The sequence below is a fragment of the Nothoprocta perdicaria genome, unplaced genomic scaffold (assembly GCF_003342845.1).
Source record: "Nothoprocta perdicaria isolate Ctin4 unplaced genomic scaffold, notPer1 scaffold_14, whole genome shotgun sequence".
NCBI lineage: Eukaryota > Metazoa > Chordata > Aves > Tinamiformes > Tinamidae > Nothoprocta > Nothoprocta perdicaria.
This window is the reverse complement of record NW_020454538.1, coordinates 7,508,328-7,522,374: the sequence shown is the minus strand read 5'-3', so window position 1 is coordinate 7,522,374 and position 14,047 is coordinate 7,508,328. Positions and strand designations below refer to the sequence as shown.

Below are 14,047 nucleotides of genomic sequence, written 5' to 3'. Positions count from 1 at the left end.
CTACTTACTGCCCTGCCTCCTCCTCGTTGGATCCTGAAGTCAAGGATACCTGAAGCCCCAATCTCCTTAGGAAGGCAAGGATGGAAGGAAACCAAAACATGCACCTCCCGTTAGGTCAATAAAACTCGTTATTGAGCTTTCCATCTGAAACAGCAAGTGTTGGATGGCGCTGTAATAACTTGCTGCTATTACGTGACTGAGCAAATGAGCACGCGAGAGAAAAATCATCCTGTGTGATCCAAGTCCAAAGGTTCAAGGCCTGCTGGGATAATATTGAAGGCAAACTTGATGACGAGTATGTCCCTTCTAGCTGCCCTTGACAACAAAAAATGTCCACGGTGAACCCACGCATAAAAACAAACTGCAGAAGACAACAATTCTGATGCCTTAACAATCTCAGACAGCAAGTTCTTCTCCCAAGTTAAAGGTTCCTCCTTCTAATACTAGGTGGTCAAAAAATCTAGAAGTCTCTCAAGTAAATGCAAATGTCTGATTAAAGCATTAGGAATAACTAGAGGTCTCTAAAGACCTTGGAAGATCCTTTCAAGAAGCCACGGAGGAATCCAAGGGGACCATTCCAAATTTACAGGTTGTGACTGATGTACCTCATTGATCTACCCAGAAAGGTAGAGAGCACCAACAAACACAGAACTGTCTTGGAAGTTCAGAGGTCAAAACCATGCAGGAATCAGTGCTCAAAGGCAATTTCTTATAAAAATATCCATCTTAATGAATGTATTCATTGATTACGAATGATACCCAAAAGACAGTGAGAAATTTTAACTTAGCTTTGAAATGTGTAAGTATTAAGATGATTAACTGAGTCAAAAAGAAAATATTTGCAAATATCTCCTATAAATTATGATCTTCTTTTAAAAAATCTTTAGTTTTCTTTTTAAGACAAGTCTCTAATGTTAAATATAATGTTGTATTTAACATTATGGGCCCTTTCCTTAGTAAATACAACTGATAATAATATGGATCATTCATATCCTTTGCTACTTAGTGCTTTCATTATATGTGACTTTTCTTTAAAATGCTTGTTGCATGAAAACTCCAAGTTGCCACTATTATTGCTACAACTTTAGAAAATAAGACAACCCACAGTTTTAAAGCAAGATTTTAGGAAATAATTGTACATCTGAAGGAGGATCATGTCCTGTTCTGTAAATCAGAGCCTTCTAGCAGGCCAATCTCCAGAGCAGGCCTTCCATCATAGCTTGTATTGTCAGTGAAGGTGGATTCATCATTTGTGTGACTAAAGCTCTTAGTAGCTCTAGCCACAGATCAGAACCACAACAGAAAGAAGAAAAAAAGAGCAGGACACAGGAGGCCAAAAAATTTAACTGCAATACACAGCAAATAAGTCTGGATAAACAGAAGGGGAAAGGATAAAGGCATAAGATTATTTTAGCAAGTTTAGATACTGCAACACTATCTTAAGATGCAGAACTAAAAGACATTATTAGTAAATAATTCAGAGTCTGGAAAAGTAAAATCCAAGAAGAAATCAAATACCTAGATTATGCTGAAGTTTTATAAAGTTCAATAATTCAAATAAGTGACTTGAAAGACAAATTTCACTAACACATTTTTCTGCAGTTGAAAAACAAATAGCAGAATTGGCAAAATAAGGAATAGTCCAATGTCATTTGCAAAATTAAACTACCTACAAAATTTCCAGGTTATCCCATTAGCAATAAATTGTTTTAAATATCTTCCCATAGTTTAGGTTGTGAAAAGTTATTAAAATTGCTCTTTAGAATGACTAAAGTATTTGTTAAAACTAGGAGACAGGCTGGAGGCTATGGCTCTTTTATCCACCAAGTAGAATTGCCTAAGTAATCTACAATAGAGTTTGACAATCCTGTCTATTTTAAGTTTGACCTTTAAGGACAGGATCAATTGGAATCAGAGATGAGATTTGGAGGGCTTTTTATGGTTTAAGAATGAAAAGCTTTCCTCTTTCTTTTCTCCTCTTTAGCTAATGCCTAAGGAAAATAAGAAAAATCACTGAGAATTACCATAATAACTGGTTGAAAGAGAACTTATAAAACAAAATTATCTACTTTTAGAAGCAAAAATAGCCTGAACAATCACCTTCACACCTGTTATTGCTAATAAATCACAAAGAGAACTCAAAAATTAACTGCTACTCATGGTATGTCCTTACTGTAATTATTTGCAGCATCTCAATCCAAGCATTCCTATTAAGCTTTCACACAATAAAGAGTTATTTCAGTATTAAATTGGTGGCTCCACCTAGTGTTGTTCGTTAGCTATCCCAAATGAGAATTCAAAACCAGACAGCTGCTCACATCACACAGCTGGAGGACGCCTTGCTTGATGCTTGGAAAAGCAGTTCCTCATACACCTGCCACAGAGAACTGAGATACATCTGCACACACGTGGAAAGTGAGAGAGCACTGAGCTTCATTTGCCCGGTACTGATAAGGAACATTTCTCACTGTCCTACAATATGCTTAAAATATGCTGAAATCTTTTTTGTTGTTTGTTTCCCTCCTACAGCATCAAAATGCCATTTTTAAAGTTTCAGAGTGGATGTGAGGAAAGGTGCCAGCAACTTATTTAGGGACACATTTTGATACCATCAATCATACAGTATTGCTACAACTACAACCCTTTAGACTTGGAAACTTTTATTCTAAGAGTGTTCCTCCAATACAGACAGTGCCTAAGTTAATCTATTCCCTTCATGTTCTTATGCAGGATTTAAATAGCTCTGTGTGGATAATTTTTCTGTTTTGTACCTGTGAAGCCCTCCAGAGAAAGGCATTAAACTAATTAGGGACTCAACATCTGCAACATTTGGATTTAAGCTGCATTTTCTCTACCTCAACTGCAGCTTAGTTTACTCAGAGTTGTGGTAAAATCAGAACATTGACAGGGATGTCTGGATTTGTGCAATACTGCAGTTACACAGATGGACTGGAAAAACACATAGAATCACAGAAGATTGTGGAGCTCACAGCCATTCCTTCAAAGTGAAAAACCTGCTCTATTTCACTTGAACTGCATGGGTCTGTTCTGAAAGGACTGTGGAAAAAAGGAAAAAAAAAGATCTTTTTTTAATTGATTTTTTGAGAAGGGCAACGTAACAAGGAGCCACTTCAGTCATGGAATCATTATGGTTGGAAAAGACCTTCAAGACCGTAAGCAAGCCTTTAAATTGCAAGGTTGCAATGCACTGCACAGGTAGGAGGGCTCTGTCTGTCACTCCTAAACCAGTATCTTGGAAAGAAGGATACATAGGGTATTTATTGTGCTGTTAGGCATTCAGTGTGATATTCAGTATATCTACATACACTACATACTATATCTACAGTCACTGAAGGAACACCTTGATGCCATTCTCCTTGAATTAAATGGCTGTACCCTTATAACCTGCAAGCTCTCTTTGGTACAAAATTTAACAGCTTCTGCATTAAAGGCTGTAACCCCATTCTTTAATGCATACCCATTAGGATGGAAATTTTCAAGTGTAAATGCAATTTTTTCCCCTCCTCTCCTAAATATAACTTTAGGCTGAGAAGGGTGAAGGAGAGCAAAAAAAAGAGATTAGTGCAGACCTCACAATATTCAACTATGATGACATGAAAAGGCTACCTACTTATTTCAAATAATTATTTATAATGGTTATGTGTATGGCACAAGTCCATTTCTACAGCAGCTGAGATCGTTAAGTGGAGATACTTATGAAGTGCTGTACATTTCTGGAATGCAATATTGTGCAATCTATAGTATGACTGAAGTTGTAACAAAATGACTGAAATGTAACAAAAATTTCACAAAAAACACATTTCTGTGTCAAATGATATGATTATTTGTACTGACCTATTCAAAATACAAGTTGTAGTAATATTAAACTTTCAGTTCTTAGGTTAACTTGATAACTAATCATTAAGATCATCCTGATCCTCATTTTATTTAGGACCTTTTTCTTGTGACAGCATTATTTTTCATCTTCCAGCAATAACTTCCAGCAAACTAGAGGTTGTTTTAGTCATTGTGCGTACAGATTTTTTTTTCCAGATTTTATATATCTGAAAATAATAATAACAACAGTAATAAAAATACACTTACCTGTAAGCGTTAATGTAATCTTTCCTGTGTTGCAGAAGAAAGTCTTTCAGCTTCCCAATATTAGAAATCTAAAAGATGAGAGGGCAGAAAAGTTAATATTTACAGTTTACAGAAACATTTTCCTGTAAATTCATTTGCTTTCCTTAACAAAAGATGTTCTAAAGACCTTTTTAAATGGAAAGATGAAATACTAAAAATCTCAAAGCGCTTTTGCAAACTTAGACTAACTCAAAAGACTGTGGGACACAGAATACTATTTATCTTAAAGAAAAAAAAAAAGAAAGAAAAAAGATGAAACTACAGAAGTCTAGTTTGAACTAGTTTGCATTAGCCCCAGAATGAGTTGGCTACCAAAATGACTTCTTTAGAAGCCTTGAAGAAGACACATTAGAAAGGAAAAAAGTTACACATTACAGTACATAATTACAGTACATAATTTCAGAGGCAGGGGGGAAACTTTCTTACAGCAAATTTTCTAATATTTATTAATAACTCAGTGTGAAAAGAAAAACACAAAAAAGGAAAAAAGCATTCAATGAATTTTACATAACAATGGCTGTTTTGGTTTACAAATACAATAAATGCGGCTTACTGCACGTATCTGGGAAAAACATCAGAAGCTGTGCAAGTCTTAAAATCCTATTTTCATGCAAATGTCCCTTGTAATTAAATAAACAAAAAACTACAGAGAAAGAATACAGAATAGTTGGGATAAACAGAAGATTAATTCCCCCAATTATTTAATTATTCTTTCAAAAGATCAGCAGTTCTTTGGGGGGGAGGGGAAGAAAAAAAAAAGGAAAGATAAACTTGATAAGACTTCAATGTACAGCCAAAAATAAGTGTTTTATTTTTGTAAAGATATATACATATATATATATCACTATTATCTTTTGTTTGGCTTCCTCTTTACTACAAGCCATGGTACCAGAGAAGATTTTTCCCGGGTTTCATGTTTAAAGTCTTCCATATGATTAGCAGAGGGCGAGACTCATTCCCATTCATACCACACTTTGCTCTGTTAGTATCTTCAGTAAAACCAAGTTTTCTGCAGCGTTTTACCAGTGTAAGAAGCAATAAGATATTGAATTTGCTGCTCAGTATCAGTGCAACATAAAGAGTCAGCTAAACCCTACTACTGATGTTCCTTTTTCCCTTCTCATGGCCACTGCAGCTTATTTTTCACGCACCTAATCCCCTCCTCAGCTCTGACTTGGCATGTGGTGACATTTACTTAATATGTAAATTGAGCTTGAGTTACAAAAGCAAAACATTTTACAACAGTCATACAGTGTTTGGGTAGAACAATAATACTTAATAGGCAGAAAGAAAGTACTAAAGCAGATCAAGGAAGCACTGAAGAAGGGTAGAAATATAAAATAAGGCTTTTAAAATATTGACATTAACAGGCAAACAAACATTAAACTCAAAAACAGCTTAGCAAAATCATATATGCAGTAAATCTTAATACTGCAAAAGCCACAATTTAGGAGTGATTAACAAGCAGAAAGAATCAGAATGACAAGCAAGAACACTGTCTTACAGTAATTAATTCATCTCGTCACAAAGAGCATTCTATTTAGGCGAAAATTGTCATCATGTGTTTGAATTGCACTGACCCCACTTTGCCTCTCCTTCATTTGTAAAGCTATTTCCATGAATTCAGAATGACACTATTATGCCCATACTTGCATCGAGCTCTTAGTTCCCAAGATTTGCATCAGAAGTGAAGCTTCTTGCTCTATTTTCCCTCAAATCCTAACAGCGACTTCTGTGATCCTGAGCTGATGCTGTAGCTCTTTTGCCTTTTCTTACCATGAGCTCCTAGCACAGTTTTGACTTAAAGCTCTCTTTACCATACCAACAGATTTAGGCAATTTTATGAGAAATGAAGACATGCTAGTATTAAATAAAGTCAATGCTCTTTTTATCAAAGAACTAGTCAATGTTTATATACACGGCTTTACCTTCCAGAGACTCAAATACCCATAAAGATACAAAAATTTTGAAGAAACCTCTAGGCACATCAGCCTGTATTCACTCTGGGTTATCACAAGCTTACTATACACTTTTTACAAAGTTATCATGCTTAGAAAATAGGATAAATAATAATTCCTGTTGCAACTGAATGCCTGTATTACTCCTACTGCTCTTTACTATGAATAAAAACCTTTAAAATTGCATGTTTACCAGTTGCCATCCAATTGGTCTCGTTTCAAAGGTTCTTTCACTTGAAAGCTCTTCTCCCTCACGTATGCTCTTGAATGTATAAACCCTAATCCTGTCTCCCCATAAACTTGGCAATTCCCCCACCCCTCAAAAACGTTTCAACTCATGAGACAGTTCTGAAGTTCCCTCATCCTCTTCATAACTTTTCTTCGCATTTGCTCTAGATCACATCAATCCTTTTTCAGGGTAAGGGACAAGAGGTGCATACACTGCTGTTCATACTTTGTACTAGATGGCAATACTCCTGTACTTTTGGTTTATTAGCTTCTATCTTGTTGGGTTTAGTCCCTCTATACATATTTCACTTTTAAATTTCTCGTTTCTCCTCAAAACTCCAGACCTCAGAGTCATTCAGCACTTCCTGCCACATTCTGTGCTCCTCCCTCTTAGCATTCCCTCACCCAAGAATTTTAGGAGACCAATCTTCTTTTTCATATTCCTCACATTAAAACAGTATTAAAATAGCTGAGTTTTGAAATCAGTAGCAGGACAACTCAACTAGGGACCCTCTCTCACCCCTTCTCTGAACACAACCCAGCACCGCTTCTGCTAAGCCAGGTCTTACTCAGTGATCTCCCTGATAGTGTCCTCCTCCCTAAGTCCTAAAGAGGTTATCAGATTTCCATAACAAAGGAAATTCAGATTTCCTTAAAGCATTGAGATCACTGGACACACTCCATCTTTAGCAAGACAATAACTCCTGCTGCATTATCATCATATTTACCTACCTTTCCCCCTTAAAATCTTTTCTAACATCTTGAACGCTTCTGTTCAGACTAAAAGGTCTACCGATGCCATAATTGGCTCCCTCTTGCTGAATTAAAAACTCATTAAATTTGCTGCCCTCTCATCAGATGGTTCCATGCCCAAGTGAACGTATTTTTGTTGCAAATAACTACCTTCAGATCGGTGATGTCTGAAACTCATTCTCCCTGAACACTCCCTAGAGATTATCTAATAGCCATGTGTTATCCGCACTAAGGATCTGAGATTTAGCCTCCATCTTATTAGCATGAACTTCCAGGTCCACACTTCTTTAGTATGTTCTCTAGTTAATCTTTGGAGTAGGCCTAAAGAAATCTTGAATGCTGCTTGCATGTCAGCCCACCCATTTCTCACACCATTCCCACACGGATCACAAGGGCACCTTCCCAGTTACCGCGGCTGCCAGGCCTCAAAACGATCGTGCCACCAGCCCACACGGCGCTCGGGAGCACAGACAAATTGAAGCAATTTAAAGACTAAGCACGACCGCATCTGAGCACTGGCTTCCTGTCATGGTGCCAACCTTCTGCCTCTGGAAATCAGCTTGCTTTCTCTCGGAAAATCTGGAGCAATGAGCCTCTCTTTCAACCTTCAGATAAAGAAACATTCTCCTTTCTCCCCTGAAGGGATAGGAGGGCTTGAAGAGATGCCCTTCTTAGCTGCAGCACTCTTTCATTACATGAAAGTTTTGTGGGTAGGAGATCTACTCGACTTCCATATAACTGACATCTTTCAGATGGGAATGAATTACGCTTCCTCACAATATTGCCAACATCTTTTATACCAGTGACATGTCTTTGAGCTTCTACTTCAATGGGTAGTGAAGGTTACATTCCTTTTGACAACAGAATTTACTTAAAAGACCCCAGACTTTCCCCCTGCTTTCTCTTAAAAGAGTAAGCTCTTAACAGAGTAAGGTGTTGTGATTTGAGAGCATTTTCCCATTCCAACACTCTGCAAAAGAGAATTCAAAATAAATCATTCCATCAAGAACTAGCAATGAAAAGTTTAGGCTTTCCTCTCTTCTTTCTCATCACCAACTGAAACACAGGAATACCCATCTATAAGGATGAAGATCTGGAGTCCAAGCTGTGCTCAAGGTGAGTCACCGATGAGGTGAACCCTTGCAGGAGCTTCCTGCTCCCAAAGCAAAAGGGTTTCCATCATGTCTTCTACCATCTCGAGCTCCTCTCATCCACTGCTATGAGCTGATTCAATTCACCTTCACAGGTAAATGTGATCAACCCAGGAATAAAAGGATGGGTTTTGTACATTTGAAGTGGTACAATAACTTGCTCATGCTGCTGCAGCAATATGTTATAATTAACTCAGATAGGTAGCGCACCTCAAAATCAAGATCAACATTTTTCAGGTTTTTCTCCTGCCTTAGTGCAGGATATATTTTTAAATAAAAAGCAAAGCAGGCAAGTACTCCCTGTTTCTCGCTCTGGGAGCGCGAGCAGGTTCCTGCGGCTCACACGGGCCGGCTCCTCGGCCACAACCATCTGCCACCGCCCTCCAACTGATACTCCGCCTGTATTCCAATCCTGACTGTTTCCCAAAGTGTACTTGGTTAAAGGAAACTCTAACCATACTTAAAAGCAATACAGAATCAAAAGGCTAGTGTAAAAGTAGTGAGACGCTGCATTTACTCTTCATCCTGTGGTACTGGCATTGACAAGTGATAGAAATATCTTATTGAGCTTAAGAACTTAGAAAAAAGAAAGCCAAAAGTAAAAAAAGAAATAGGCTTTTTTTTTGACTTTTGAAATATGCCTTTAAAAGCCTGCTCTTCAAAGCTGTCTAAATCCTATTTATTAATTCATGAAAGTGCCAAAAGATTTTATAAACTCTTCCGCAACAGAGTAAGACATTGAAGAATGTTATTCTTGTGATATTAATCACTAATTACCTACCATCATTTTAAATCCTAATGCTGCAGTCCATCTTGATATATCCACTGCCTATTTCAGAAGAAATAAAGAATTTCAATAAGAAATTACAAGATGTAGAGGGACTGTGCGTTTGAAACTAAAAGCCTCTTAGTCTCTATAATACTAGGACATGCAGCAATTGCCATAATAAAAAAAAACTATTTTTAATTGCAAAAAGTCTGTTTCCAAATATTTAATACAAAAATTCTCATTTTCTAGCTGAACACGTTCACAGTTAGTTCATGCAAAGGCAAGAGTTTTCTGAAATCTGCAATGAAACCTAATGAACAGAATAGGTATAAAATAGAAAAACAATTTATATCATATCTTAAAGCAAGTGTAGCTCTTACCTAAGTTACTACAGTCATGAAAGACTATTTTGAAAGAGCTTTTATATAGAAATGACTCACATGGAAAAGTTTTCCATCAAAAGAATGATTTGATAGGAATTACGAACTATTTAAAAGCGATTCATGAAATTCCACATATCTCCCATTTCTGTTTTACCCTGAGCACCGTGGGCCAATGGATTCACCCAGGCTGCTGCAGAACTGGAGCCTAACCACAGGCAAGACTTGATCTATTCTAGTATCTGGATTTCTACATACACTTCCCTATTTCAGAAATCTGAACCTTCAAAAGACTAAACTACATAATTCCCTGTTATAATGCCATGCAACAAAGGCTAAGCCTAAGGTTGAGCCTCAGCTCTGGGCTTCCTCAGTAGTTTGCAAACTTATTTTAGCCGTTTTTGATGGTTTATTTCTAGCCCATTAGGTGGTGCCGTCCTATTTGCATTTAGCGCAGAGCCACACGGCGCTGCGTCCAAGTGACAACGGGCCCGTTTTCGGATGATTTGTCTCTGGAGGGGATACATTTGGTTTAAGTTTCCCCTGCGAATGTTAAAGCCTCTGGACCGGGTCACGCAGATCAATTGCTCCTGTAACGTGAAACCCAAAAGGGCAAATAATATCCGAGAGCAGCACGGGGGTGGCCGAGCCGGGCCCGGAGACAGTCAGCCTGGCTACCCCTAATCTCATGAAAATTGGTACTTTGTTCAGTCTCTGCTTTGCATCAGCACAGAGGTTACAGCAGCGACAAGGCACGATTGCATTTTATTAGCAAGCTTGCATTCAGGCCAAAGGAATTATTGTAACCAAGGTATGTGTTTTACAAATAAACACGTGGCACGTAGGTGTAAAGAAGTCCAGGATAAAATCAATTTTTCTAAAAGTCATGAAAGCGACAACCAAAGCGTTTTGACTCTTCCAAGGTTGAGATGGTACAGAGCTTAAAATTGTAAATATTTTTGAAATATTTTTCTAATTTAAAATAGTGTTTCCTGGTGGGGTAAGACAGAAATAAACTTTTAAGCCATCACTGCGGGATTTGCAGCAGCCTCTAGGGCAGTGAAGAGAGAGCCTCTTTGCAGAAGGGCTCCCTCAGCATCCAGCTACCATTAAGAAACAGCATTTCTGAGCTGGGAGGCAAAGTCCCTTTCCAAACGTCTGATCAACAGCAGAAAATGCTTCAATTTGCTAAATATAAAATGGGCAAAATTGAATTAAAAGTGCAGTCCCGTAAAAGGATAGAAAAAAAAAAAGAGCTTAGTTTCACATACTTTCACAGGAACTTTGCATTCTTTAATTCCTGCTTTACTAAGCATTCATTTCTATACGCTGCCTGTGGTTCCAAATTTCTAACTCTTGCTCATTTTTACTGCTCTCAGTTCACATTTTACATACTGAGCCTTTAAAGAACACTTCAAACGTGGACTTGATCATTTTGATTTTTATTCATTGCTATCTTATGTAAACTGGAAAAATTGGTGATAAATAACTCCCTATCAGCACACAGTTTCAAATGCCATCTGGCTGTATATTACTTTAAAATAGCTCCTTGGTACATGGATAAGATCTGGTCCGGTACAAGATGAAGGGCCTATTTCTGGAATATTCTGGAATAATCATGTACCATTTCTAAGTTAAATATTTCTAAACTTTTTAATAAGAACAAAGCAAAATTAAGATCTGTTAAGTGTTGTTAGGTCTAGTTTCTCACTCACGGTAATAAACACTGAAAGCAGCCAGTATTATCAGTGGATTTAGGGGTTTTAGGGTGCTATTTGGAGGTGGTAGCGTTGCTGCACTGCTGTGCATAGCATTTACAGCAAAACGCAATTGTAGAGAAAATAATTTTTGAATATACTGAATATTTTAGAGATTGAAATTATCACAATGTATAATTTGATGCCCATAAAGGCACTTCAAAAGTTTCAATAGAGGTTAAAATAGAGGGAAAAATCTTATTTAATAGCATAAGTACATGGAAACACTACAGTTTCAACTGGGAATCACAAAACTTCAATGAATGTGTAATTTCAGAAAAAGAGGTCTAGATTATTTTTGTCATTATTTGCTTAACTCTTGCGAGAATACATGGGTTTCATACCTGCATCTTCACAACCACATCTAAATATTCTGAAAGGATCAAAAGGAACACCAGATGACCTCCAGAAAAAAACAAAACTAGATTTTCTAAAAGATTAAAAAAAAAAATGTTATGTTTTTACTTAACTAGTCTTCATTTATTCTCCCTATGGCAACACTTTCAGTAAAAAAAAGGAACATCTGACTTCAATAAAACTTACCATTTCCCTTTTTCTTGTTTATTGTCCAACTCTAATCATAACTTTCCTTAACATTTATATTTTCACACACTCATCCAAAACCTCATTGACTAAAATATAAATCCCACAAGAATTGTGGGGAATGTTTTGGTTGAGAGATAAAAGTAAACTGGTCAAAAAGCATATTTGCAAAAATTGGCCTTTACACTATTGCTGTTCAAAACACTCACATTTCAGTAACGGCATTCAACTTTGCTAGGTCTTTTTGTAAAAGAGATTTTTCCCATCCCTTGTTCTCACAGTCTAAACTCATTTAGTGTTAAGTATTCTCGACTCAAATGCATTTTACAATATAAAACTTAAAATATAAAATCCTCACTTTGGATAGCGAGGTGGATTGAGAGCTGTGTGGTTGGCAGAGCTCAGATAAATGTGTGGTGACAAATGGGGCCGAGTCCAGCTGGAGGCCTGGGGCCAGTGGTGTCCCGCAGGGGTCAGTGTTGGGCCCGGTGCTGTTCAACTTGTTCATCAATGACCTGGACAAGGGCACCCTGAGCAAGTGACAGGACAAGGGGTAATGGCCATAAGCTGAAACACAGGCAGTTCCATCTCCATGTGAGGAAGAACTTCTTTCTGGTGAGGGTGACAGTGCCCTGGCACAGGCTGCCCAGGGAGGTTGTGGAGTCTCCTTCTCTGGAGATCTTCAAAACCCGCCTGGATTCCACTCTGTGCCCTGGGTGTCCCTGCTGGAGCTGGGGGTTGGACTAGATGATCTCTAGAGGTCCCTTCCAACCTTAACCACACTCTGTGACTCCAGTCTCATTTAGCACACAAAAGTAAATACAGCACCTCTATTTACTGTATCTGAATATCATTATGAAATTCAGAATCCAAGTTTTTACAGTGCAATTCAGAGAAACTTGCACGTGCATGTGCTTAACTTCGGCACTGAATTGACCTGACCGCAGCAAAGTCATCGCAGGGCACCACAGCAGTTCAGAAGCATTTGGCATCCGCTGTGCAGACCTGCCCCATCCACAGCCGAGTCATGGCACCCTTAGTTCCTCTCTTAGGAAAACAGCGAGGAAGCCACTTATTCCCACTGGATTTGGTATACACTTAAAGTATTAATTTGAATCAAAGTAGAACTGTAACTCAGAACCATTGGACCAGCTGGTTATAAGGTGCATGGAACACACAGCTGTATCAAATGGAAACACAGGGCCATGAGACAGGACCATCTGAAAGAAGAACATACAACTCACAAGGGCTGCTGAAGCTCTGTCATTACGCTCCCTACACCACACACTTACCAGCCTTTTTGGAAGTATGGGGTCAGCAATTTCTCTCATCTATAGAGTCTTGCAAGATTTTTAATGTTAGTTCCCTCATTTTGAATACTGAAAGCATTTTAGCTTTTTAAACCCACAAGGCAACAACCCGGGTGCAAACCAAGCACCTTACTGACCTCGTCATCAAAAATACCAAGCAGTGGTGCCAGCTGCTCCAGGATACCGGTGCTAACGCTCAGCATTTTCCTTTAGTCCCACGCATTTCTTGCAGGCTGTTTCCACTAGGAAAGTGCTCTTTGCTTCCTGGATATCCACACAGCGATGCCGAGACGCAGCACCCAGCTGACACCCTCACTCTGGCTCTAAATCCAGCCACCTTGTCAAAACCAGCTCTGGTGTTTCAGCACCATTTTGTGTCAACATCCAAGCATTTTTCTGCATTTCCGTCATCAACACAATACCAGTCATAGCAGAAAAGTGGCCTGAAATCCTGAGAACAAACGCACTTCACTTCGTTGCCACCCTGTCTTCTATCCAACAAGAAATCCAGCTGTAACGCCTGAGAAAAATCTCTTCCTTGAGAAAACAGCCCTATTTCTGTGAAATTACAACCATGCAGAAAAAGCTTGTGCTCCATGCAGAAAAGCTTAACATGGCATGAGAAAACAAACAAACAAACAAACAAAAGTTTCTGGAGCCCATCATTTGTTCACAATTTTTTTTTTCTTTTTGATTTAAAGCTGAATTCTGACCAGTCCTATCTGGCAACTGCTTCAGCCTGGCTACAAAAAGGAGGGGGAAGGAGGAGAAGGAGGGAGGATGACAGGAATTTTTCCCGGTGGAAATTACAGCAGATAATCACGCAGAAATTCCTCCCAGGGAAGTGCTTTCAGAATTAGGGGCAGTAAGATCACTTCTAGCTCTTATTAAAATGGGAAATCAATATTGTCCTTTCACATGAGAGTAATGCTGACAATTCAAAAGTGCATTTTTTAATCAGTGAAAGCAAAAACTCCTGACAAGATTTCAGTTGTGAATTAAGACACTATTTTCTCCCCCTCTAAGCCATGAGTCTCAGTAAGGTTTTTTAAATG

At 38.3% G+C, this 14,047-nt stretch overlaps 1 protein-coding gene across 2 annotated transcripts in view; it reads right to left on the bottom strand.

The window, feature by feature from the left end:
- STX18 (syntaxin 18) overlaps positions 1–14,047 on the bottom strand; it is a 62,815-nt gene that overhangs the window by 26,084 nt on the left and 22,684 nt on the right. The window contains exons 1-2 of one of the 2 annotated variants that reach the window (XM_026034203.1): positions 9,015–9,030; positions 4,105–4,172 (exon numbers count right to left, since the gene is read on the bottom strand). In XM_026034203.1, the coding sequence (XP_025889988.1) occupies positions 4,105–4,172; positions 9,015–9,020 (74 nt within the window). In that variant the 5' untranslated portion in view covers positions 9,021–9,030. Of the gene's footprint in view, positions 1–4,104; positions 4,173–9,014; positions 9,031–14,047 lie in introns of those variants that run through there. The other variant, XM_026034202.1, reaches the window with a different exon arrangement.